Here is a 24284-nt window from a genome sequence, read left to right as displayed (position 1 = left end):
TTCGAACTTGCAAGATTCATCAACCTTCCATGTCAAATGGTTCTCTGTAGCTGAGGATCGGCTTTGATACCTCAAGAAAATGGGGCAGACAGAGAATAACAGATGAGTGTTAAAAGTCACCATGGATTAAGGAGAAGCTAATTTGAAATAGAGAAGCTTGCCTGCTTTCATTGGCACCTCCAGACACCCTGGAGCAACATGGAGATCTCACCTCTGGGAGATATAATCACACAACCCCCTCTTACGATATTCCAAATGGACCCAGCTTTGGGCTGGCCATCGCATGAAGATAAAACTACCTGCACTATAACCATCAAGAAGTGGATCTCGGAACAATTCTGTTCTCAGCAAATAAAATCAAATGACCTCATCAGATGATGCATTATGTCATTACAATTGACAGTCCCAGAGAAAAAACAGCACTATATCCAAACAAAAAAAAAGAAAAAAGAAAAAAATATGCTTCAGGTACAGCTCGTAAATATAAAAAGAGAAGTATTTGTATAAGAACTGCAGAATACCATCTAGGCTAATAAACTTTTATCACTTATTGCCATAACTTGAGAACGAACACAGACCAACAAAGAATGTAAACAAGGATCAACAATGCTGCTGAATAATATCACATTGACCTGTACGGGTTGGGTGATGGGTTTGTTTTTAAAATTAATGCTATCAAGAATCAGACTCCTCAGGAGGGCTTCCAGCGAGCCATCCCCACACCCCACCAGAACTCTGCCTCTGCTTCGCACTCAAGGCTGCCTGTTCAGAAGCAGCCTTCTGTCGTTGAAGCAGCTCCACTTCCTTCTGTAATGTCTCCAATGTCTGTAGCTTCTGGCATAGCTCTGCAACATCAACCTGAAAATAGTACCACTTTGGCATGTTAGATTGTGTGCATAGATTGCCTCACCAGAGATATCACTTCTCAGCAGGGAGATAGACATTCAAAAATTATTTCTCTAAAAATCATGCAATCAAAGATGAAAACTTATACCTTTTGGATATACATTTCATTCTGGTCAACAAGGAAGAAATATTTGAATGACAAATGACTAGAACAAATACAATATTTTTTTACAAATGTCGTTGGTTGGTGCATAAACAAGGATTTCGGATTGCTCGAGCCAAAATATAGCCACAGAAGCAGAGTTCACGTCCAAACTTATTTGTATGATGTCATCACAAAAGTCCATTCCCAAAATGAGACTGCTCCTGCTATCTTCCATTACTTCAGCTGTAAATAACCGATAACTTGCTCTGTTTAATTATTTTCAAGGTTGGTTCCAGGTTTCTAAATAGCAAAGTCTTTATCCACAATAATATGATGGAAATAAGAAAAGTATGGCTGCCTCCTGGCTCCCTCAACCTTGGAATGTATGAAGAAAGTAAAGGGCTCATGGACGCCTACCAGCTTGTCCATGTGATACATTCCCTATGGAGAAATGACGCAGAACAAATGAGTCCAAGGGATTATGCAAGAACATAGTTTCCGCAACCCCAACATTATGGGATACTGTAATGATTGAGGTGCCATATTATGCCAATCCACTCAGTATATTACATGCTGTAGCAACAAGGTTGGGCACAGCAAAGGGTCACATGTAACTGTATCATGCATGCCCGTTCGTGGAGATCTGTGCATGCATGGGCCAGTCCGGCATGCACCAACATAGACAAGTATAGGCCAGCATGGATACATTTTGTTTGCCACAGGCCCTGCCCTGTTGATGCTAGAGGTATGCAAAGAACCGGCCGAACCCAATCCAAACCGGTCTTTTCTGTTCGGTTTATATTGTTTTTTTTATTCAGTTTGTTTCCGGTTTGAAAAAAATCTTGAGCCGAAAAATTTGGTTCGGTTTCGGTTTGAGTTTTCAGAAAACGATTTAAACGGACCCGACCCGACCCGACCCAACCCAACCCATATATGTTTATATAGATATATATTAATTTTTATTTTTTCTTATATTTTCTTTTATATATAAAATAAGAATATCAACCCAATAAAGCAAACTAAACTGAACCAAATTTTTCAGGTCGGTTTCAAGCAATTTTTGTACATGGTCGGTTTGGTTTCGTTTTCGATTTCAGAAAACTGATTTAAATCGGTTCGATTTCGGGATTAACTCCAAACCAATCCGATCTGACCCGTGCGCACCATCAACTCCATCAGTCTTCATCATCAACTCCATTGGAATAATAAGTGAAAATGATGATTTGGTATCTCAACAGGCTCTACATCAAGCCGTTAAAGAAAACAACCCAGCATTCTCACTGCTTTAGGTTCTTTTGCATTGTCGACCAACTTTCTCGGTTGATGAGTCGGGTTAATGATATATCAAGGCTCATTTTGGTCTCAAATCAACAGTCAAGATAAGTTATTACTTTTCTTAAAATCTTGGTAAATTTTCTTAATTAGTAGCATGAGTTTTGCCTTTGGAGGTAGGAGTTGCAAGTCCCGACATTTTAATTTAATAAAGCATTGAAACTTTTGTGTGGAGATTGACCATATAATTATCCCAAACCAACCTATGTCCTTTTTGCATTATTCAGCATTAGACTCCAGGCATTTTCCATTATGTGCTTTTATATTGAAGATAAGCCCTCCCAGTGTTGTAAAATAACTTGGCTTCATTTCGACTGTAAGGAATTTCATCTATAAAATAAGAACTTATTGTATGAGTGCTGGTAATGTGTATGGCCTAAAAGCATAAGTTATGGAGATGAGTATGTTAATGAAGACTACATTTAAAAATGAGTATGTTAGAGGAAAGTAAGAAACAAAAATATGGCACAATGGAAAAATTATTTGAGATGGTTTATACGTGCGACATAGGCTGGAAGGACAAATATAGGATAAAGATTAAAAAATAAAAATAAAAAAATAAAAAAGTAGACCCAATAATTGAAGGTAATGGGAGACGATTTGGAGAATCTTCCTGTTCCATAATACCTGGCATAATAAAACCATACAAGGACCATACAACCGATTGGTGTTCTGAACCTATGACCTTGCCCACCCGTTTTCTTGCTCGGTCATGAGTCAGCATTCGAAATCGAAGATGGGACAACCATGAGTCAACCATTTAAAACCCCAATGCCCCAAACTCCTCTTTCAAGAGCAAGAACCCCCATCCCAAATTTGGCTCCTTTCATCTTAAATCCCTAACCCCCATTTTGTTCTTAAGCAGGACTCTCATTTCCTTCGTCATCTCAAATTCTACTGACCTCATCCCATCCATCTCTAATGTTTACTTCCTTTTTTTGTCTCAAACTCTATTGATCTTGATACCTCCTCAATGATGGATGGCCAATGTTGGAAAGGGCCTGTATCTAGTCATGGCGATTATCTCCATCAATTGATTATCCCATGACCAATGGTCCTACATCAATCTCACCAAGCTCTCGTTGCCACTAGTCATGATGCTGACTTCCTTCGCCATAAGCTTCCATAGCCATTGTTTCTCTCTTGCTTTGATGGTGAAACCTCCTCTCCTCCCCCCCACCCGCCTGTCCCCCAAAGCAGAAAAAAAAAAAACCCTCCAACCACCACTGCGGCCCCTCCTCTCTGCTGCTTTATCAATGTGCTGCAACCCTTTAAAAGTTGAACAATCTAGGTCAGAACCAGTTTGATTGGGAGGTTTGAACAATTCAACCATACAAACCACCAGGTTGGTTGCTTTTTTCAAAATTATGGGTTTTTGGTGGCCTAGCCTGCCAATACTCTCCGGTGATGGGTCTCTAAACACTGTAGCTAACGCTGGGGGGCACCCACATGTTGTATATGCAATGTAAAATATCAGTGCACTAGAACATTACCAATATATGTGATTAGATATGCTGAAATAATAGTTCAATTCCACCCAAAAAAAACTAAATTCTTCTCGTATTATCATGATGGATTGCTACAATCTGTTATTTGTGAAACAAGGCATCTTTCATTCGTACTACCAAAAATCTTGAAGCATTGGCCTCCAAAAGGTTGAGTCATGTTTTGATCCATTTTAGCCAACATTATAAGTAGTGTACAATTTGTGCGCAATTATTTTGAACCAAAAGAATATCAAGACAAATATAAGTTTCAACCTATATAATCTCCAATTTGTTATCCAACTCCTCCTACAACCTAGTATAAAGTCAAATAAAAATATATGAAAAATGACCACCAAAGAAAAACGCAAATTGTGCTATAGTTGCACCACTCTTCTGTTGGAAGGAGGTTTCATTCTTTAATCTTGAGAGGTGTTTCCCCACCTTTTTGACATGAGAAATTCTTGCATCATTACTATAAAATAATTTCTGAATCTTCCACCATGATTCTCAAGAAATACAAGCAAAGGCAAGAGGTGGTCAGTTATTCAGGGAAAAAAAACTATCATGGTTGGGGTAGTTTGCAGTACAAACTTTACAATATAAACATACATTCTTTCTTAGTTTAAGATACTCTAGCACAGCTTGCAAGTTTAGATGAGTCACAACATTTAAAATCACATCAAAGACAAGCAGTAAACCTCAGAAAAAAAAAGATCAATAAAAGTGAACTTGCATAATACATACCTCAAGTTTGAAACACCTTGACTGCTCAGCAGCAAGCTGGCCACGAACAGACTGAAGCTCCTACAAAGTTCATACACAGAGAAAATATAAGCTACTTTTCTGGGTAAATGTTCTGAGTTTCTTGTGAGGTTAGCTCCTCCTGATCTATAAACAATAGAAAAACAAACTGGAAATATCAAGTTGTAACACCGTTATGGAAAGTTTATTCTTAGAATCTGCAGTTCCAGAACAAAGCATCAAATTAACCTAAACAAGCAGCAGATCTAGCATACCTCTTATAACACCAAAAAGAAAAGAAAAAGGAAAAACCTTAATGAGGCATAAACAGAACCAGTGCCTTGGTGGCCTGAAACACCACCTAGGATTTTTCATGTTTGCAATGTGGAAAAAGAAAAACAAATTTCATCAAAGAAAGAGCAATAAAGTACAAATAAAACTTGCCTTCGTAAGTTCTGCATTGCTAGTCTCTGCTTCAGCTAGCTCTTTCTTAAATTGGAGGGTTTGCAATTGTTCCTTGTTAAGCATTGCTTCTAATTCCTTTTTCTCTGCCTTGAGTGTTGCTACCAGCTGTTCACTTGTTTCCTCACTTCTGATATCCTAAGAATTTTCAGTAAAGGATGTAAAATTAGAAAGGACTGACATCTCAAAAATTCTGAAAAAATTAATTAGAATAATCAGTACAAATATGAACTGACAAACCTAAACCATTTGTCAAGGCTGTTATGTATAATTGTTCACATGGATATTTTTACGTCAACATTTTGCCAGTGTTAGCATTATGAGAAAAAAGATCTCTAGCGCACATGATATACAGATCTGTCTAGGTCTGTGATTGTCTGACACAAAAACCTATTCTACTTTTTTATGCATAAGCATTAACTTTCAAATGAAAAAGCAAAACCTAGATTCTTAAGATAATATAATTCCACATCAGCTTACCACAAGCTCTGGATCACCATTGTCCATCATAATTTCCCTTATTTTTCCATCTTGAGCTGCCTCATTCTCAGGTTCCATGTCCCGACTGGCATTTGTTGTTGGCAGCAGGGCAGCAACACTGTCTGACACAGGCCCCTCTAAAATTTTGGACTGCAAATCTGCTTTGTGGCTTGGTTTAAGCACATAGACCTACAAGACATAAAGAAACTTAGAACAAATAATTACAAAAAGGGAAAAAATATAAATGCCATGATTATTCTTTACCTCATTGCTATATCGCCCATTATATCCTCCAAATGACACAAGAAAATCTTCTCCGTTGTAGGTGCTCGGAACCAAACTCAGGCCCTAAAGGGAGAAAAAATCCAAACATCAATGACCAAACAAAAACAACTATTCAATCATCCTACCATGTAGGACAGGAGATTTCCAAAACAGCGAATTGTTTAATACTCCAACCAAGCAAACCAGTTCATGTAATACTACCAGTTCTGGATTTTCATAACGACCAAGAGCTTATTTCATAATGATTTTGGGCCTTGGCCTATCTAAGTACAGAAAATGTCCTGCTAATCAATAACTAAATGCAATTAATGGTTTGACAAATTCCTACAATAACTTGCATTGGCACTGAACATAAAATTAGTGCTTTAGTTTGATGATCAGATTCCAAAAAGGCATAGAGAGGAATGGTTAATACGCATAACCTAATAAGCAAGGAACTTGTTCATGGTCAATCTATATCTTTCCAACCTTGCAGTGTTATGACCGACTCCATTTCATGGATTCCTTTATTTGTAAGCAAGTTATATATAATATGTTGCACTATAAGAACTGCAACATAAGTTTTGCTCTTTCCTATTATCTATACTTCAGCAAATGCCCAGTTTTAGAAGCTAATATTTGAAATTAGATGATATACATATTTTCAGGACTAGGAATCTAATAATTTGCAGTATATTTTCAATTAGGGATTTTACCTTTTGATATTTATATCAAGTGGCCAGTGTGTTTGACCAGAATCCAGGCATTAAATCCAGAATAAATTGTAAGTTAACAATCAAAAGAAGAAATCAACCATGGGCTGTATCATATTTTAGTAACAGAATTCACATGACATGCATGCTTTCAGTTTTAAAACTTAAAATAATAATAACAATACATAGGATGAATGTAGTCTCCGCTTTGCTGTTGTTGGCTTGCACTGAGTTTTCATTTACTTCAGTTTACAATTACATCTCTCTAGTTTTAAAGCTCCCAAAACAGAAGGTAGGGGGGGTTTCATCTGAATGATTTTATGAGCTTACATGCCGCTGCACAAGAAGTTTATTCTGACTTGCTAATATTCATAATTACATGATATGGCAATATCGTAAGGACCTCAAGCTCCAATTAAATATGAGTATATGAAATAAACAAAACATACCTCGCTGGCAAGGGGCATACGTCGTTGAACAGTGGTAACAACTGACCAAACTAATGTAGACATGTTTAGCACAAGAGTTTCAGAGACCCCTGAAATAGACAATGTGTCAGTACCAACAAGAATACTAAAATGAACTTAGCAAGTTTGCACAAAGATCAAAAGCCGTCATATTACTGTTTTTTTCTCTTACACTTTAAGTAAAATATTGATTAACTTTATTTAAATTTTAAAATAAACAACAATACAACCTTTAGTTTTCTCTTTGTTTACAACAGTTTACAATCAATTCACTTGATCCACAGAGACCATGATACTGATAAATGAAAAAAAACTTAAAGCAAGCTAAGAAGTAATGATAAAATATTGCCTATTGTGATTTCCTCATCAATTATAACTATTCTTTCAAGTGTTAGTATAAAGTTGGTGCTTTCAATCTTGACATAAACTATCTAGACAACTAATGCTGAATTGATACTTTGATGTGGCTGTAAGTATATGCACTGAGATGTGTGAAGATGAGTAGACGTTGAAATTTACAGGGGGTTATGTGAAATTGTGCATGAGCAAATTTATGAGCATCCCACATCTCACTGCAAACATATTCTTAATTCTTCCTTTTCAAAACAAGCTCGCCCCAAGAAAAAAACCTATTTTCCTTTGTTATGAACATGCATTTATTTCATATAAATAATCGTTGGATATGCCTAAGATATACATTGGATACCTACTTTCTGAATCCTGTTCTTTAGAATAAAAAGGTCTTCAATATTTTTTGAATATATCCTAGATACCTCCTAGATACTATTGGGGATGAGGAGTAGGGTCCTTTTTCTAAATAAAAATGAATGATGACCTTTTACTGATGGACATGATGAATGTTAAATTTTAGAATTTGTGATGCTGATGTCATTATATGTAGTATGGATTATGATCTATGAATTTAAATGACAACTAGATTATGAAGTTTGTGGGTGTTCATGTTATAGTATGGAGCAGCAATTATGTTAGATAAAACCCATTTGTTTTATCGATGCTTCTTTTACGTGTATTTGAAAAATATATCTTTACACTACCGAACCCTATTCATATGGTATTCCAAGTTTTCCGAGCTTGGTTGTATGTATTGCATCATATCCATATTCTGTATCTGTCAATGTTTCATAAGCTGTATGCAATCAACAGTCTAATGTAATCAACAAATGTAAGCAGCATGTACACATTGTGTTTGTGCCTATAACTGGTCACTGTCTTCACTAAATAGAAAAGTCGGCAAAAAACCATATAATTCAATCTGTATGCCCCTATTTCTTTTTTTATTATTCTTTTCTCTCTCAGTTCCTTCTCTCTTCATTATCCATCTTCACTTTTGCTATTTTCCACTTCTTGTTTTACAAGCTACTACGAAATCGCTATAAGGGGCTTTCCTGCTGCCACTACTGGGCATATGATCTATATGAGGTCTGTATATGATTTCTACAAGTATTATACCCAACCAAGTGCTTGGCTGGGGTATCTACCAAACTATGCCATTCAGTAAAATGAGAGCACAATCTAACATGGGCAGATATGTACCACTGCTACAATTTTTTCCAGGATTTTGTTATGGGATAATAGAGTTAATCCTTAGTAGCAAGAAAGTTCGAGTAACCATAATTTACCTGCTTCAGAACCTCCCAAAATCTCGAACCTGCACCTACTTCCTAAGTGCTACCTTCAAGTCTTCTCTAAATACGTGCTTTGCTGCACCTCCACTCATACCCACTTCCACACTTGGTCCCAATTTTGGCAATTTAGAGTAAACCAACAATTTATGGTATTAGAGATATTGTTAGATCGTTCCTATTACAAACCTTCTTTATTATTGATTATTGTCTCAACATTCCTTTCTTTGATTGATAGTTAAGAGCAGGTTTTGTAATTAATCTGACCTTTTATTTACATTCTCAATGCATGACTTTTACATGAACGTTAAAAAACAACCCTCCTTATTAGACATGAGTGCCATGATGGGATAAAGTACATGTGCTACTGCAATAATAACATTTTTGCATTTTTTGGTAATGCAGTGGGTTTAGAAAATAGTTTTTGTGTTTTCATGTTATACCCATGATCTTAATTGGATATGCAGTCTTCAACCAGCAAAGAGGCATCCTTGTGTTAATAGTACCCTCGACTGACAGTTTTTATTCAGCCAAGCCAGCAATCTAGGACCTAATTTCATATTCTTTAAATGATGGCTTCCGCATTGCCCTTATTAAGCCATCAGATAGACAATTGCCAAAAGGGTTAAAATGGCCATAAATCTCTAATAAAGGCTCTAGGTAGTAAAATTTGAAGAAAACATCCATAAATTAATAGATGGCTGAAGTTTCTTGTTAGATTTCTTGTACCCTATTCTGTTTTCTACCTTTTTGACTCCAGGGCTTGTAGGCCAAGAGTGGAAGCACATATTATATTTTCTGTTAGTATGAAAGAAGTTCAGATCAGTGAAAGCTTAATTGGATTGGAACCGATAAACCACATCTAGATATACATGTGCATTCAAATGTTGAAACTTGAGAGAAATGGTCATGTTACCTTTCAGGGACAGTAGTTTTGATCTCGTAGGTTGCAAATGATATCTTAAATCATTGCAACCTATGTCCTGTAGATTTCGCCAGCTTCCAGAAATGCTCAAAAGTAATCCATGACATGCTAATCTAAAACCAAATTTATCTTGCAAGACTACATCTACAGACCTTTACATCATTTTCTCAGTCCAGGACTAATTACCTAACTCATATGTACAGTAAAATTCCTCAGATCCTATTTTTTTAGGTTTGTCAATCCCAACATTAGTCAATGCTCTTATCCAAAATAAGGTGCAGTAACATTTTTTAAACAAGCACGAAAAAATTACTGAAATTTTAATAACTTAAAGAAAATACCAGAAAGTGCAGTCAGAGAAGGCGATCATCAGGAAAATTATTTCCCCAGCAGAAGATAGGTATCCCACTGCATGTCATTTTTAAGAACATGAAAAAGGATGCTTTAGACCAACACCATTACATAGTTGGTATTAAGTGTTGTTTATGGACCATAGTTGTGTTATATTTTAATTGCATTTCTTTTTGCTATATGTATTTTCATGCAAAACCCATCTCAAAAGTTAATACATTAAAATATAGAAAAAATAAGTTGTTCAATATGCATAATCACATTTATATACAAAAAAAAAAACACTCAACACGAAAAGCGAATGACAAATGGATCAGGAGCGAAAAAAAGCTGAAGCATGATCACAGATATTCACAGATACAAATACAGAACATAGTCCAAACAGAATAAACCATTTTCCATGAAATGAGACATTTAGAAAACAGATGCTTCACAAACATACCACTCATATTGTTACCACCACCAACAATAAACCAGTTCTCCCCTACTGTTGCACCTGCATGGCCAGCTCGTGGTCCTGGAGTTACACCCTGCTGTTTTGGTCTAGACCATTCCATCTGCAACAAAACATATTACTTAAAAGAAGGGATAGAAAAGGCTCATCTTCTAATATGTTTAAATAGAGAGTAGATCTTACTGTCTGCAGGTCAAGGACATGCAGATCATTGAAGCATGTGGCATGAGAACCCCCACCAAAAATTAAAAGATACCGCTCTGCATGGCAAGCAGCAGAATGGTCTGACCTTGGCAAAGGAGGAGTGCCTCTAAAAAAAATAATAAAGAATAAAAATATAATTCATCAGTGTGACCATTTGCTACAATAATTCCTTAACCAGTTCCATATTGTCACCATGATAACCTAACTGTTCAAAAAATACAAGGCACCCTCATGTTCCAAAGAGTCTGAGGATCCAGTTTAACAATATTATAAGAGTTAAAACATATGTTAACGGTGGAGTCAAGTTCAATTGCCTTTAATGTGTGCTTTTAGGTTTGTGCTCAAGCATTAGGAGACAGTCGTGAGGAAATAGTCTGCTGTGTGATTAGACTCTTGAGATTATCTTATCTTAACACACATGGTCTCATACAGTTTGCCAAGAGAAGGAATGCCAAACCCTCCTGTCCACGTATTACAATCTTTAATCATTGATCATCATCAAGTTACAGTAGTATAGCTTCAATTTGCCAAAAAATTATAAAGAGAGGAGGTGAAAATAAAATTGATCCAGGTGAACCAATTTGGTTTATGTTAATCAGGTCAACAATCAATACAAATTTTAGAGAAAAATGGAAGAAAGTAAAACAGGTCTGAGTCCATTGACTTGTTCATGTTGATATAGTCAAGAACCAATACGATTATGGCAACAGATGGAAAAGTTAACAAGATAAACAACAAAATGCATGTTATCAACTTGGAAGTAAATGACTAGGTGCCGCAGAAAAACTTTGGATCCCTTTAGGAAGAAAGCATGCAAAATGATTATGTTCAGATAATCAGACACGTATAAGATTTAACCAGCATTCATGCAGTGCTGAAACCAATTAGTTTCCTATTGCAATATGCTCACACCAAGGAATAGTTTTAAACTCTTTTTTTCGCAATTGTCTTTGGTATGATACTATTAATATATTATATGAAACCTTTGTCAAAAGGTCTGTTGATTGACGAGCCTAATTGGTGTTTAACCTTATAGGAGAAATATTGGAGGATGTAGCCATGTAGGTCTAAGATACACAAAATCTGAAGTTTAGATGTTTGGAATGTAAATGCAATTTTAGCAGGAATATAAAGGGAATTAGTAAAGGATATTCTTTAAAATGTCATGAGGATGCTTCTTTGCAAGTGAAAAATCTTCTAAGATAATGGTAATGATGTTGATATATTAGGCATGCAGACAATCTAGTACACAGATGATTGACATAGGTGTGAATGTATGAGTGTCAACAATTCACAACCCAGCAACTAGCAAAAATTGAGGGGAATGAAGACATCAGGAATAGGAATGACAAGTTGTGGAGCACAATAAAGAAAGCTTCTGAGTTGCACCTAAACAGGATCATATAATGCAGATTTCTTTGAGGCAATATGACTGTTTGCAATGAAGATTAGAAGAACTTCTTAAAAAAATGGCAGGCTTAGATTTGTACGAATTAAAAAAAAAGGAAAGCACCTATAAAACTGGGAAGAAACTTGTAGGAAGGATTTTAAAAAAACATGCATGAGGGGTACGCATCTTTTAGAAGCATGCAGGAAAAGGAAATAAAGCCAATACTCAATAGATGGGATAATGCTTGCAGAGTTGCTGTTTAGGGCCACAATTATTTATATCTGTGAAATTCTGTTTTCTTGTTTTTTCCCATCTAATAATAGACACCTTTTTGAGAGCTTTACCATCCCCTATCCTATATTACCCCTTCACGCTGCTACTGGTCCGGATACTTTTGCTTTTAGCGATCTTCAGAAACTAGGAAATGACACTTCATATGTGAAAAAATTGAAGTCTTAAATTAAAAAGAGAAAAAGGAAGGGACATTTCTCATTTAAGTCACACAAAAATGACAAAGCATAACAGCCATGGTCCTTGTTTTGGTAGAATAGCCATGGTCTTTAGGGTGGTAATGTGGAGATCCATATGCACACCTTCAACTAATATGAATCATTTTCTGTGTGTCTCATTCAAATAATCAATTGAAAGCAATTCTTCCATAATTATCATGAGAACAAATGCCAAATAATTATTCATATTCCATAAATTATTCTAGCCTTACATAGCATCAATTTCATCCCAGGTCATGGTTTCCAAGTCGAGAATGTGCAAGTCATTTAGAAGAGATCTCTTTGCATCTTCACCACCAAACATGACTAAAGTGTTCCCAACAAGGGTCACTGATTGGCCTCCACGGGAAATCTACAAATAATAATAATAATAAAAAAAACAATCAATTAGTAATCCAGCTTTGAGATTTTTGAGTTTTAATACAAACTGGAAGCATCTTAAAACATTATGAATTCTCAGCACTAAAGAAAAATTGCATAGTGATGCATCTTTTTCCCTATCAATTTTGTGCCTTCCAGCTAACTTTCATATTCAATTAAGAGCTGCAAACAACATATAACTAACATTTTAAGAGGTAGTTTTCAAGGCACACAGCTGTAAGATGCCTAACACAAAGTAATTTTTAAAAAATAAATGGCTATATTCATATATTTCATAGCAAAAACACCTGTTTCCCATGATGCTTGCTTTGTGCAATGTTAAATTTAAAAAATCATTTAGTTCAGTTTGGACAGATCAAAGCTGACCGTGCATATCTGTGAAATATGCAGGATACTAAAAAGAAAAAGAAACATGTTTTCATGATTTTAAGATGGAAAATATGAAATTATACATGACATGCTCAAGCATAGATCAGAATAAGATTACCGGTGGCTTCCCATAAGTCTTCAAGTCCAACCACATACAAATCTGCAGATCAAATTCCTTCACTAGCATCAAAATTAAAAAAGAAGGTTACTACAATGGGCATTTTTTTCATAAAAAAAGGAAATTACCACTGAAGATTGTGAAAAATGAATGACTTGAACCTGTAATGGTCTCAGAAGGATCTTTGGTGTGCCCAGAAACAGATAAAATTTTGTTTCCCCATGTAATCTGCAATAAAATGGGATTGTGGAGAAGTGATGACAGATATAACTTATTACAGACTATATGTGCCAACAACCAGTTTCCAGCAAATCTAAGCACTACATTAGGAAAATTTTGAAGATTACCAAACAATGGCCAGCACAAGGAGCTACTGGCACTATGGTTGGTGATTCTGGGGATCCTGTTTGTGCTTTAGCCTCTATCTTCGACCATGTCAAACTTTTCAAATCCAGAACCTTTAATTAAAACAAGATATAAGCAAAGTGACTAAATCAGTTTAGATAATATTGATCAGGAAAAAGAACACTGCATAATGGGAAAGAGAAAATTACAATTATCACTCTGGTAATCAATACAAGGAATTTCTAAAATAAAACTGCAAGGACATTACAAACAACCTATACTTTGTACATCTTAATTATCATCAACCTGCAACTTTCCAATAGATACTTTGCCCTTCAAAAGCAGTTAACCAATCCTAAACACATGTTGTTCCGTCCAACTGAAATTATAAGTCACTAATGTTACAAACCTGAAGGTCATTAAGGTAACGACCATTGTGATTTCCGCCAAAAACATACATCTTGTCGTGCACAATAGCTGCTCCATGCTGTGCATAGATGGAAGATAATATTTAGTATTTAACAACAGAAGAAAAACTTGGTCCTACAAATTAAAGTCTAATCTGATGATGGATAGAGGACCGCATAGCGGGGCTTTGGGCGCTGTCCAGATATTGAAGGTGCAACCCATTGGTCATAAATCCCAATTGAACTAAGACCCTCCATTATGACATCTTTGTCCTGGGTCTCCAGCACACTTCCATTTTCTGCTGAAATAGTTTTAGGCTCTGGAAACGAATTTCCGTTAGGGGTAGCAGACTGAGTTGCTGGCTCCACTTTTGGCTTCTGCAAGGAAACAGGAACAGAGACATAATGAGGATTTGATGAACATAAGCATTACAATTCAAGAGAAGGAATTCTATAATTAACCATAAATTGATTTTTGATAGTTAAGGGAAGGTTTTAATTGCCAAGAATATTTATGTGCCATTATACCATTCCACATATTAATACAACTTGCTGAAATAAAGGATTGTTTGCAAAATGTATGCAAGAATTGTCATTTCAGTCCCAAAACAACTTGGTGTGCACTTGCTAGCAGCACTATTATCTGCATCTAGCAGGCATATCCATAATATTTTAGCTATTAATATCGGAAGACAGACTGATGTAAAGAGAACTGAATCATGATAATGTTCAGGACAGTGCAGCATTATAACAGTAATTTTCTATCAAGGTTCAGAATATCATTGAGTGTGCCTGTATCAATGGACACCACATAGATCCAATCAAACTATATCATGCATTAATGGTACAAATCACAATGATGCATAAATGGTCCTAGCATGGTTTGTTGTGCCGATACCAAGCACCATACCAGTTGTCCGGCGGTACGAGTCTGTACGGGCCAGCATTGTGCCGTGTTGGGCCTGTACCGACACAAGAGACCGTGGGAAAGAGAAAAAGAGAGAGAGAGAGAGAGAAGTGGGAGAGAGAGGGAGGTCGGGGTTGGTGCAGGTGGCAGAGGTCGTGGCCGGATCCCTATTTCGTTCGACACAAGGGTCCGGCTGCTAAAAATTTCATGATATTTAAGTGAAGTTGGCAAATAAAACAGGGTCCGATTTCACTTAAATATCGCAAAATTTTTTAGCGGTTAGACCTCTGTTTCGAATGAAACAGGATCTGGTCGCGGCCTCTGCCACCTACACCAGCACTGGCCTCTGCCGGACCTCCGCCGGCCTCCCTCCCTCTCCCTCCGCTCTCTCTTTTCTTCTCTTTCCTTCTTCTCCCCCTCCGGTGACAACGTCTTGGTTTTTTTGCCGAAATCGTTCTGGTCCGCCGCCAATACGGCTCCGGACACCCCAAACTGAGCGATTCGGGACGGTTCCGCCGACCTTGGGTCCTAGCATGTTTTGCATCCATTTGAGTATGTTCTTGGTGTTTGTTGGCCCAAAATCCTATCAATTTAATCCATATTAGTCCATTGATCTTTCATTAAGCTCCTGATATTAGAGACTTCAACAGCCGATTTTGCACCTTCCCCGATTGAATTTTCTTGCACTACTTTTTCACTAATGCCAACATCTTAAGTTCTTCCTTTACCCTTTAAGTTCCTCATACTTGAAATTGGAGCATTCAATATGGAATAAGTTTAGGGCAACCTTTTGTAGTTAAACTATATTGCTCGCTCGTGTGCTCTTCCATTGAACTAAATAATTTAGCACACATTGGAATTCTTCAATCATCTAGGAGTTTGATAAAGGTTGAAGGGAACCCATGTCTCCCTATTAATCAGTAGGTCTTAGCCATTAAATGAGGCTTCCTTAACCTTGTATGTCTGCATACATTATTTATTGTAATATTCTATCTTAGTCTGCATCACCATGTGGAAATCCTATTTTACATATTTTGTGGAAACAAGTGGGCGCCATCCACCTGTCTACTTCTTCTGCTTGTCATTACTGCCAACCCATCACAAATTAGTGTGCTGCAGTCATGGCATGAGGAAATCTTGTGGATTGTGCTCCATGCTGTGATATCATCCATAAAATAGCATTGTCCCACCAATCCAACATCCTAGGTTAGCCATGTCCTTTTACTTCATGTTTCAAATTTCAGCATTCGACTGTAATGATACTTAATATGGTCCAGCAGGTGAAGTTTACTCTATGCTACATGTCTTTGATGCAAATGCAATTCCTTGGTTATGTTTTGGCCTTCCCTTGGAGCATCATTAGATGTCTTGATGCGCCCACTATTTACCATTTTCAATAAACATTCAAGTTCTCTTGTTTCTGACATGTTATTCCTTATATAAGGTGCCACTGCTGCTCTTTCAAGTTTTTAGACATGAAGACCTGGATCCCCATTGACTTACAAACCAAAGATATTTAAAATCTCAAGCATTATAATTTGTCACTCATCAAACATGCACTAAGAGGATATCCATACAAAAAACCTATTTCCATTGTCTTTGGTACCAGTGGAGCTCGAAGATCAGCCTATAAAGCTTCTTGTGTTCTTATAGGTGATACCTTAGTGGGCTCCAAGTACACCATCATAGAAGTATTTGTCTGTAGAATATGTTTCCCCATGTTGCCATATTAGGGTTCATCTCTCATCTACATTGATTGCATACAAGTTACCATTCTAGACCTGCTTCCTTCAAAGTAACCATTCCATATAACATCAAATTTATACATCTTGTTACCACTTACCAGTCTACATTGCCAACCTCCCCAGCTTGTAACCAGTAGTATCCAATTGTTGATATCAGTTTTTGAAGGTAATTTGATCATTTGTCCAACATTAGAGGGATATTTTAACAGCTTGACTGCAGCACTAAGCTTTATCGATTAGTTGTTTACACTTCACAACAATTGTGAACTCAAGAATCAAATTTCAAGCTTGTGCTTTTAGAAAAAGTATAATGGCCACTAGCATTTGCCAAACTGACCCGAACTGAGCCGTTCGGCCCATACCCAACCAAACCAACACCAAATCATGATAGTTCATCCATAGGCTTGAGAGGGCTCTCGACACCTCTTGTTCATTCTCTCGCTTTCTCTCCCCTCTTCTATGTTGATCGATGCCTCTTTCCTCTCTTCGATGCCAACTGGCACCTCTCTCTCCTCTTTGATACCGACAAATGCCATAGTTCTCAAGGTCAGCCCTCATCTCCCTCTCTCTCTCTTTTTCAAAAGAGGTTCTGCTGCTATCGATCTCTTCCTCCCTCTCATTCTTCCACTCCCCTTCTCCGTAAGCCTCTCTCTCTCTCTCTCTCTCTCTCTCTCTCTCTCTCTCTCTCTTCCTCCCTCTCCTTCTCCCTCTCCCCCCTCTCCCTTTTCCTCCCCCTAGTTAGGTATGCCTTGGGTCAGTACAATACACACCAGTACCATACCAGAGTGGTTACTAGCTGGTGCGAGCCCTAGTACTGGTTCAGTGAACCTTGTTGGACAATTTCTATGTGGTCCCCTATAATTTTATTACTATGTCACCTTTTTTATGCTATAATTTTTCCACAAAGGATATGCTGCATCTTGAGTTTGAGAAAGGTGGAGGTCCACAATAGAGTGCAAACCCAGGGTATGTATATGTATGTATATATATGTATATACATATATATGTAGTATGTATGTATATATAAGTAAATTACCTCATGTGCATGTCCATCATAATGTGGGCTATCTTCAGTAGAATATACCAGTGAGTTTCACTCATGATCCTTCATGTGCTACTTATCGGTAAGTCATTTGCAAGCATACAGTTGGCCTTGCTACTCTAATGCTTGCTTAATTGATACTAGGAGAGGCTTGTTCGAATAGGTTGAAGAATACTTGCCAATCAAAGTGTTGAAGTAATTGGGCCATGGTATACAACATTTTGCTTATAGATTTTGACAAAACAGAAGGCACTGATACCACTGGTGGTGGGAATGGTAAACAATAGCATAAATGCTGATTTAAATATTGAGCTCACTAGGTTAATAGGATAAAAGAAAAGAATACATATTGAATCATTGGAAAAAAAAAGAAATCCAGCGAACAATTTACTGAAATCATCAATTCAAGAAAAGAACAAAATAAAAACCTAGTTTTGATCAATGGTTGGGATCAATAGGATAAAACTGCTAACAAAGTCGATAATTTTTTAAAGATATGAAGATCCCAATAACTACAACAAATTATGTGAAGAGCACATGTTATTGAATAACTGAATAAATCATCATCAACAATTTTTGCTTTCCCTATTCTATATGCATTTTACCATATCGTTTTAGTAATCATAGCAAATCCACCCATCCAACTGGTTTAATATGACAGTTTAAATTCTTACAATTTATTAGAACATAAAAACAAATGTATGAACCAATCCGGCTATCCCATTTCCATCTAGTAGCCAAAACAGGTGATCACTTTAGTTTTCCTAAGAGAAAAAAAGCAAGGTAATTCATTGCGACAAAGAATGTCCAACTAAAGACCTCCTACCAACATAACAAACTGTGCCTTGGTCAAAGGAGTTTTTGCCTCAGCATACTTACATGCATCTCAACATCTACAGTAGGCTCCACAGCGACCCTTGAATACCAAGCAGGATCCTCCTCCTATCAAGGATGTTACGGTGATCAGTTATTTGACCCAGATATACATTGTCAATAATATTAAGTCTCCATGTATACCTCCAAAATTTTCACAAAAAGACGCATTGCCTCTGCTGACGGCATGTTTCCAAGCCCATGCCAACTGCAAGGCTAAATATATTAGTTTTAAATTTTTTACATAATTAAAAGACAAGAGAGATAAAGAGAGGAGAAAGAGAGGAGAAGTAAAAACAGTTTAAAATTCAACTATGCGACAGCATATCGTTTCTACTAAATTAATTAAACTGAAGTTTCATATGTACATAATCATATGAAATATTTATCCAAAACTGCTTCACATGGTTCAATAAGGTAAAAAGATCATGAAAACAACATATCTATGCAACCGTATAATATAGCAATTCTTTTATGGTTTTTGGTAAAAGAAATGATGAAACAGGACACATAGAAATAGTTGATTAAATGCCTGAGACAACACCAATTTCTAGATAGCTAACCTTAAAATAGTCTATTTTAATCAGAGACTCTTCAGAATCAATGAACCCAGGCACTATAATAGATATCGAGTTTTATATTAGGAAAAAAAACTGGTAGTAATAGTAAGACAAAATTCTCTACCACTGATCAATTGGCATAATTATGAACCCCTTAGCCATCATGTTGTGCGATGCTCTAGTCAGCCATGGCCCTAAGATTCAAGAATGGACTACTGCATGTTCCATCATGCCCACATAATATACCTTCACAAAAATAAAGACCAAAAAACATGCTCCAAGGGCTTATGGATTTCCACAAAGAATCAGGATTGAAAACAATACTAACACACTGTCAAACAAAAGTCTTCAAAAGGCAATTAGTACAATTCTAAGCTGAAATTCAGTCAATTAAGAACAAATTTGAAAGAGAATCAATTGCCCCTAATAGTAGGTATAGTGAAATAGATAAATTAGTAACTCAATTGCTCCTAAAGAGCCTCTCTTTTCAACCAAGCAGCAACTAGAATGTTGTTTTGAGAACCTCAGCCGGCAATCCCTTAAATAACCCAGATCACAATTAAATCTAATCATCATAAGTATTTAAAGAGAATCAAAGCCTTCAATTCATTCCATATTTTAAAAGGTTCAGTCACTAACATGAAACCCTATTTTAAAGTCAATCTTACTTGGTCCACTTTCTTATAATGATTGTGGTAAAAATCTTACAAGCCACAATCGAGATCTTAGTATCTTCTAATGAAATGCACCTAAATAATGTAGACTTCATTCACAGAACAGGACTAGAGAGAATCACAAGATCCAGATCAGTATTAATGTATGGATCATGCGGTTTGTTATATGAATTATCGGCTTTTAGAATTATATTTTTTTATTAAAAAGTCTCAAATGCATCAAAGCAAAACATGTCATGTTATTCAACTACTAAAAAGTAAACATAAACAAAATTTAGAGTTCATGGAGTTAAAAGCAAGAGATTAGACCTGAGAAAACCTGGCCTAATCTGCCCAGTTTAACCAGCCAAGCTCTTTTGGGAAGGCCATACAAATCAAATATTGGTCCATATTTCTCTATACCATATTGGCCAGGAGTTGGTATTCAGCACTCCATCAGAATTTAATCATTGGCAATTGACCCATATCAGCCTATATAGTCCCCTTACAAACCCCATAGTGCTGATACGAAGCTTTATTGTGTTTTTTTACACCCTTTTTTTCTGTTTTAGTATCAGCCAATGCAATGTATCATTAGTAGATACTACACCACTTATTGTACTGACTAGTGAGTAATATGGTACCATATCTCGTGATTTAAATCCTTGGGTGAAACCAGATAAACAATGCTCGTTTTGGCCCAACGGGCACAGCTATGCCCAAATCTCTAGGTCTGATCAAGATTTGAGCCAAGCCGACACTCACTCAATAATGAATAGGCCTAGCTTGAACCAACCTGACCATGCTTTTCATATAAAAATATTTTATAAAATAGTTACATAAACTTTACCAATTCTACGATTCCACTTCTTGATCCCAATCTAATCTAGGAGAGACTTAAGTCATCCACCTTAAATTCCTTCATCTCTCTCTCTTTTCTCCTCTCTTCCTTAGTATCTCCTCTCCTCTTTTTCATCAAGTTGCAGCTAGACTGCCATAGCTGCATGCCAGTTAGCAATCTTGGATGTATTGGTATGCCCCTCTCTCTCTCTCTCCACATCTTTAAGAAGCAATCATTTTCCTTACATCAGTTCTAAAAAAGGGTAAATTGGGACCATGCCTCCTCTGCAGGTGATGATGCAGAGGAACTTCTTCTAGGGTTAGGGATTCCCCTCTCTATGTTCTATTACAAAAAATACTGTCCAGTGGTCTAAAACATGACTAGGTTTGAGCTTGGGAGCTAGGATTAGGCATGGGATTGGTGAGGACTTTGGGCTTAAAGAGGAAGAAAAGCAGAGGATGAGGCTAGGAAGGAGGGGATGGACAGTGCAGGTTTGGCCAAATAGGGTCAGGTCGACCTTAGGCCAAGCTTGAGATTCAAATCTTAGGCCTGATGTTGGGATGGCTGGACCTTTGTTTGGTTGATGATGCGCCATGGCCAACTCAGACAACTGCACAAGGGTACAAGAAACAAATCTTTATATCCTTGCAATCATTTGTCAGAATCTAATTATTTTCTTCCAAAATATTATACCCCAAAGGGTAATGGAAATTATATATTTAATGGTATTGTACAAACACGTTCAATAACTAGACATGATGTGGCAAATAGATAACAGATTCAAAATACTAGAAAATGTTTGATCAAACAGGATTGCAGCTAAAAGTTTACATTATTGAACTACAACAAGCATTGGTTAATATCAAAGACCCCACATCTTGCAAACATTAGACAAGGTCTTTGCTATTCACTTTTATATATTCACATCTGCGAACATATGAAACAGGTAATAAATGATTTTGTAGTATGAATATTGCTATTACAACTGAGAAGGTGGTTCCTACACATGCTGTCAGTGCAAATTATTACACATACAGCCAAAGACAAGTTATACACCAAGTCATAGTGAAGAAGATAGGGAATGGCCTCGCTTTCCTCCTCACAGCAGCAATGAATGTTATCCACATTGTTCACTCTCGTATTGATGCTCGCATAGGATAAGATCCTTTCCATAGTGGCTAATGAGATGAAATCTTTGGATCTTAACCAGAGGTATGATGTCCCAAACCATCCTCTCTCGCACACAAAACATATCACTATTTTTTCATTTAATTGTATGAGCTGATAACAGACACCTCAAAATTCATTATCTCCATATTTTTTTACCTCCTTGTTTTCCAAAGCCACCTGATCCAACAAAATTAGTAACTCATTTGCCAAACCTACTTCGTCTTCTTAAAGATTTCTAAAGTACATTGAATTGTAGTTCTGCCTCTTTAGATAAAGCATGCTAACTGTCATGATTGGCCATTTTTGTAATTTTTGTGATGGCATGTGTGGATTTAACTCTAAATTCTTAATAACTAACTTAGCACTAATATCTTGAGCAATGTAGTTAAAAACTTCAAAATTGTTCTTGCCTTATTCTATAATGTAACGTGTTTAATTATATAAGAAATTATAACATCAAAGAGAGCATGAGCAAAGATACATAAGGAAAGTAGCACATGTAAACAGTGCCAAGTATAAATGTTACATCCCCAAAGTCAGTACTTTCCATTTTCCCCTTAATTAATCAGGTTGATGATTTTTGTTTACATCTACCATTTTTCTTCAAAATTCAAACAGAAAACAAGCATAACAACTTCTGGAACAAATAGCGATAGAGTAACACCAACCTGGTCCACTTGCTGTTCTCCACAGGATTCCATGCCCTGGGTTTTGGAATATTGCAAGGCCCTACTGTTGCCTGCAAGCAAGAATCAATGCCACCATCGATCAGAAACCAGAACACTTTTGCCACTATTCTACACTCACATGCATTCCAGCTCCGACATCACAGATCGAAATGCAACAAAAAACCATATGAAAAACTTAAATCATCATATCTATCTCAATGCCAATAGCCCCCCGATTTTTCAACGTTGCAAGATCGATCCAATAACGCCCTCAAGCCCAGATCTACCTCCATATCAATACAACAACAATATCCAACAAAAAACTACACCGAGAAAAATCGAAAGACAAAATTATCGACACAGATCCCAACCCCGATGAACCAGCCATAACCTAGAAAACATCAAATTCACAAAAAATACCGGCAGATCAACGAAAAATTCCCTAAAAATAAGTATATATATATATATAAAAACGCGTTCTTACTTGCTGGTGGAGCCCGTAGAGCAAGAGAGCGACATCATTCTGGAACTTGGAGATCGCGCCGGAAGAGAAGGGGTTGGAGGATCCGCCGAATCCTACGTAGGCGGCAGCGGCGTAGAACCTCTCGGGGTAAGCGGGACCGGAGCTCGCCCTCGACATCGCCATCCCTCCGACGACGAGCTCGACAGCCGGCGGCAAGATCTCGTACGACGCCAAGAGTCCGAAAAGAAAAACGTGAAGACGCGAAGCGGGGGAGGAGTATTTACAGAGCCGGCCGCCGTGCGGACTCCTGGGCTTCTCCTCCTTCTCTTTCCTTGAGATCCCGAGCTCCTCTCCCCTTCTTTCTTCGCGGGCGATGCTTCGCGTGGGGTTGTAATAAACACGGGGCTCGCTGGCTCGCCCGAATCCGAGATCGAAACGGAGCAAGGCGGCGAGGGGCAGCGTTTCGTAACGCGTGGCGCTTCGTGGGCACGCTTGGTTTGATTCAGTTGGCCGTGAGGCGCATCCGAGACAAGATTCAGCGGATCGGGAGCTGCCTCGAGTCGGACGGTTTCGGACGGGTGGATTTGGGGCTGGAGCTGATCCGCTGGGCGGAGATAACAAGGTGCAGCGAGTGCTGATCCGCTGGTGTAGGTGGGGCCCAGGTGAATTTAGCAAACAAGGGCTTCATGCACGAATCTCGAGATGGATTGAAATAGATTTCACGACGTTGTTGCTACTGCTGCTGCTGCTGCTATGACGGATGGATCATACCTGACGAGTACAGATACATCAAATAAAGTCAAAAAATAGGATACCTTGGAGTGCCAGGGGCAACTCTCCATCTCCAGCCCATAGGGTACTGCCGGAGTGATAGGCTACATAAGCAGTCACCCAATCCGCAGTCCCATTAGCTTCGCGGTTTACATACTTGGCCTGAAAGGCCCCTCTATCCCTCATCATAGCCCTAATATTCCGGAGCAATAGGTGGTCACAGTCGTCACTCCTTGAACCCCATAAATTTCATGTTAGTGCAGTGCCTCTTGCCCTACTTTGGTGAATTGTGTGCTGACCGTGTATTTTATACATTTATAAGTCCACTTGCTGCAAATAAAAAATTTATGGACTTACTTTCCAACAAGTGTAAATATATTAAGCAAATGTCTATTTGATCATCTACCTTGACTTGTACTAGTGATACAAATAAATATTTCATATTTTTTAAACTTTTTTTTTTTGTGAAGGACTAAGGTTAGCGAAACCATTTTGAACCACTCGGTTTGGAGCATTTCGAGCTGTACTGGCGGCTTACCAGGACGGTTCTAACAAAAA

At 37.5% G+C, this 24284-nt stretch overlaps 1 protein-coding gene across 1 annotated transcript; it reads right to left on the bottom strand.

Annotated features, from left to right (window-relative positions):
- Nucleotides 1–341: 341 nt before the first annotated feature.
- On the bottom strand, nt 342–23454 carry LOC103715112 (acyl-CoA-binding domain-containing protein 6-like). Its single transcript, XM_088711027.2, has 18 exons — nt 22977–23454; nt 22493–22563; nt 18745–18808; nt 18607–18669; nt 14208–14411; nt 14036–14113; nt 13629–13739; nt 13443–13509; nt 13282–13343; nt 12626–12765; nt 10494–10620; nt 10299–10413; nt 6920–7008; nt 5758–5841; nt 5494–5682; nt 4996–5151; nt 4555–4614; nt 342–858 (listed from the first exon to the last, which is right to left on the bottom strand). The coding sequence occupies exons 1-18, from the start codon at nt 23136–23138 to the stop codon at nt 676–678; spliced, it is 2025 nt and encodes a 674-aa protein (XP_088567153.2). The 5' UTR covers nt 23139–23454; the 3' UTR covers nt 342–675.
- Between the last annotated feature and the right edge of the window lie 830 nt (nt 23455–24284).

The sequence above is a fragment of the Phoenix dactylifera genome, chromosome 14 (assembly GCF_051530095.1).
Source record: "Phoenix dactylifera cultivar Ajwa chromosome 14, Ajwa_hap1_PhDact_Kaust_v1.1, whole genome shotgun sequence".
NCBI lineage: Eukaryota > Viridiplantae > Streptophyta > Magnoliopsida > Arecales > Arecaceae > Phoenix > Phoenix dactylifera.
Note: the sequence above shows the minus strand (reverse complement) of the source record. Positions and strands in the feature narration are given on the sequence as shown.

What these genes read in the sequence shown, in the direction of transcription:
- LOC103715112 (XM_088711027.2), bottom strand. Translation starts at nt 23,138, where the DNA reads ATGGCGATGTCGAGGGCGAGCTCCGGTCCCGCTTACCCCGAGAGGTTC. An exon ending in CTGTAGATGTTGAGATGCAT is followed by an intron (nt 14,412 to 18,606) that starts GTAAGTATGCTG and finishes GTTTCCTTGCAG; the next exon opens with AAGCCAAAAGTGGAGCCAGC. An exon ending in CAAGGTGTTTCAAACTTGAG is followed by an intron (nt 859 to 4,554) that starts GTATGTATTATG and finishes TACTATTTTCAG; the next exon opens with GTTGATGTTGCAGAGCTATG.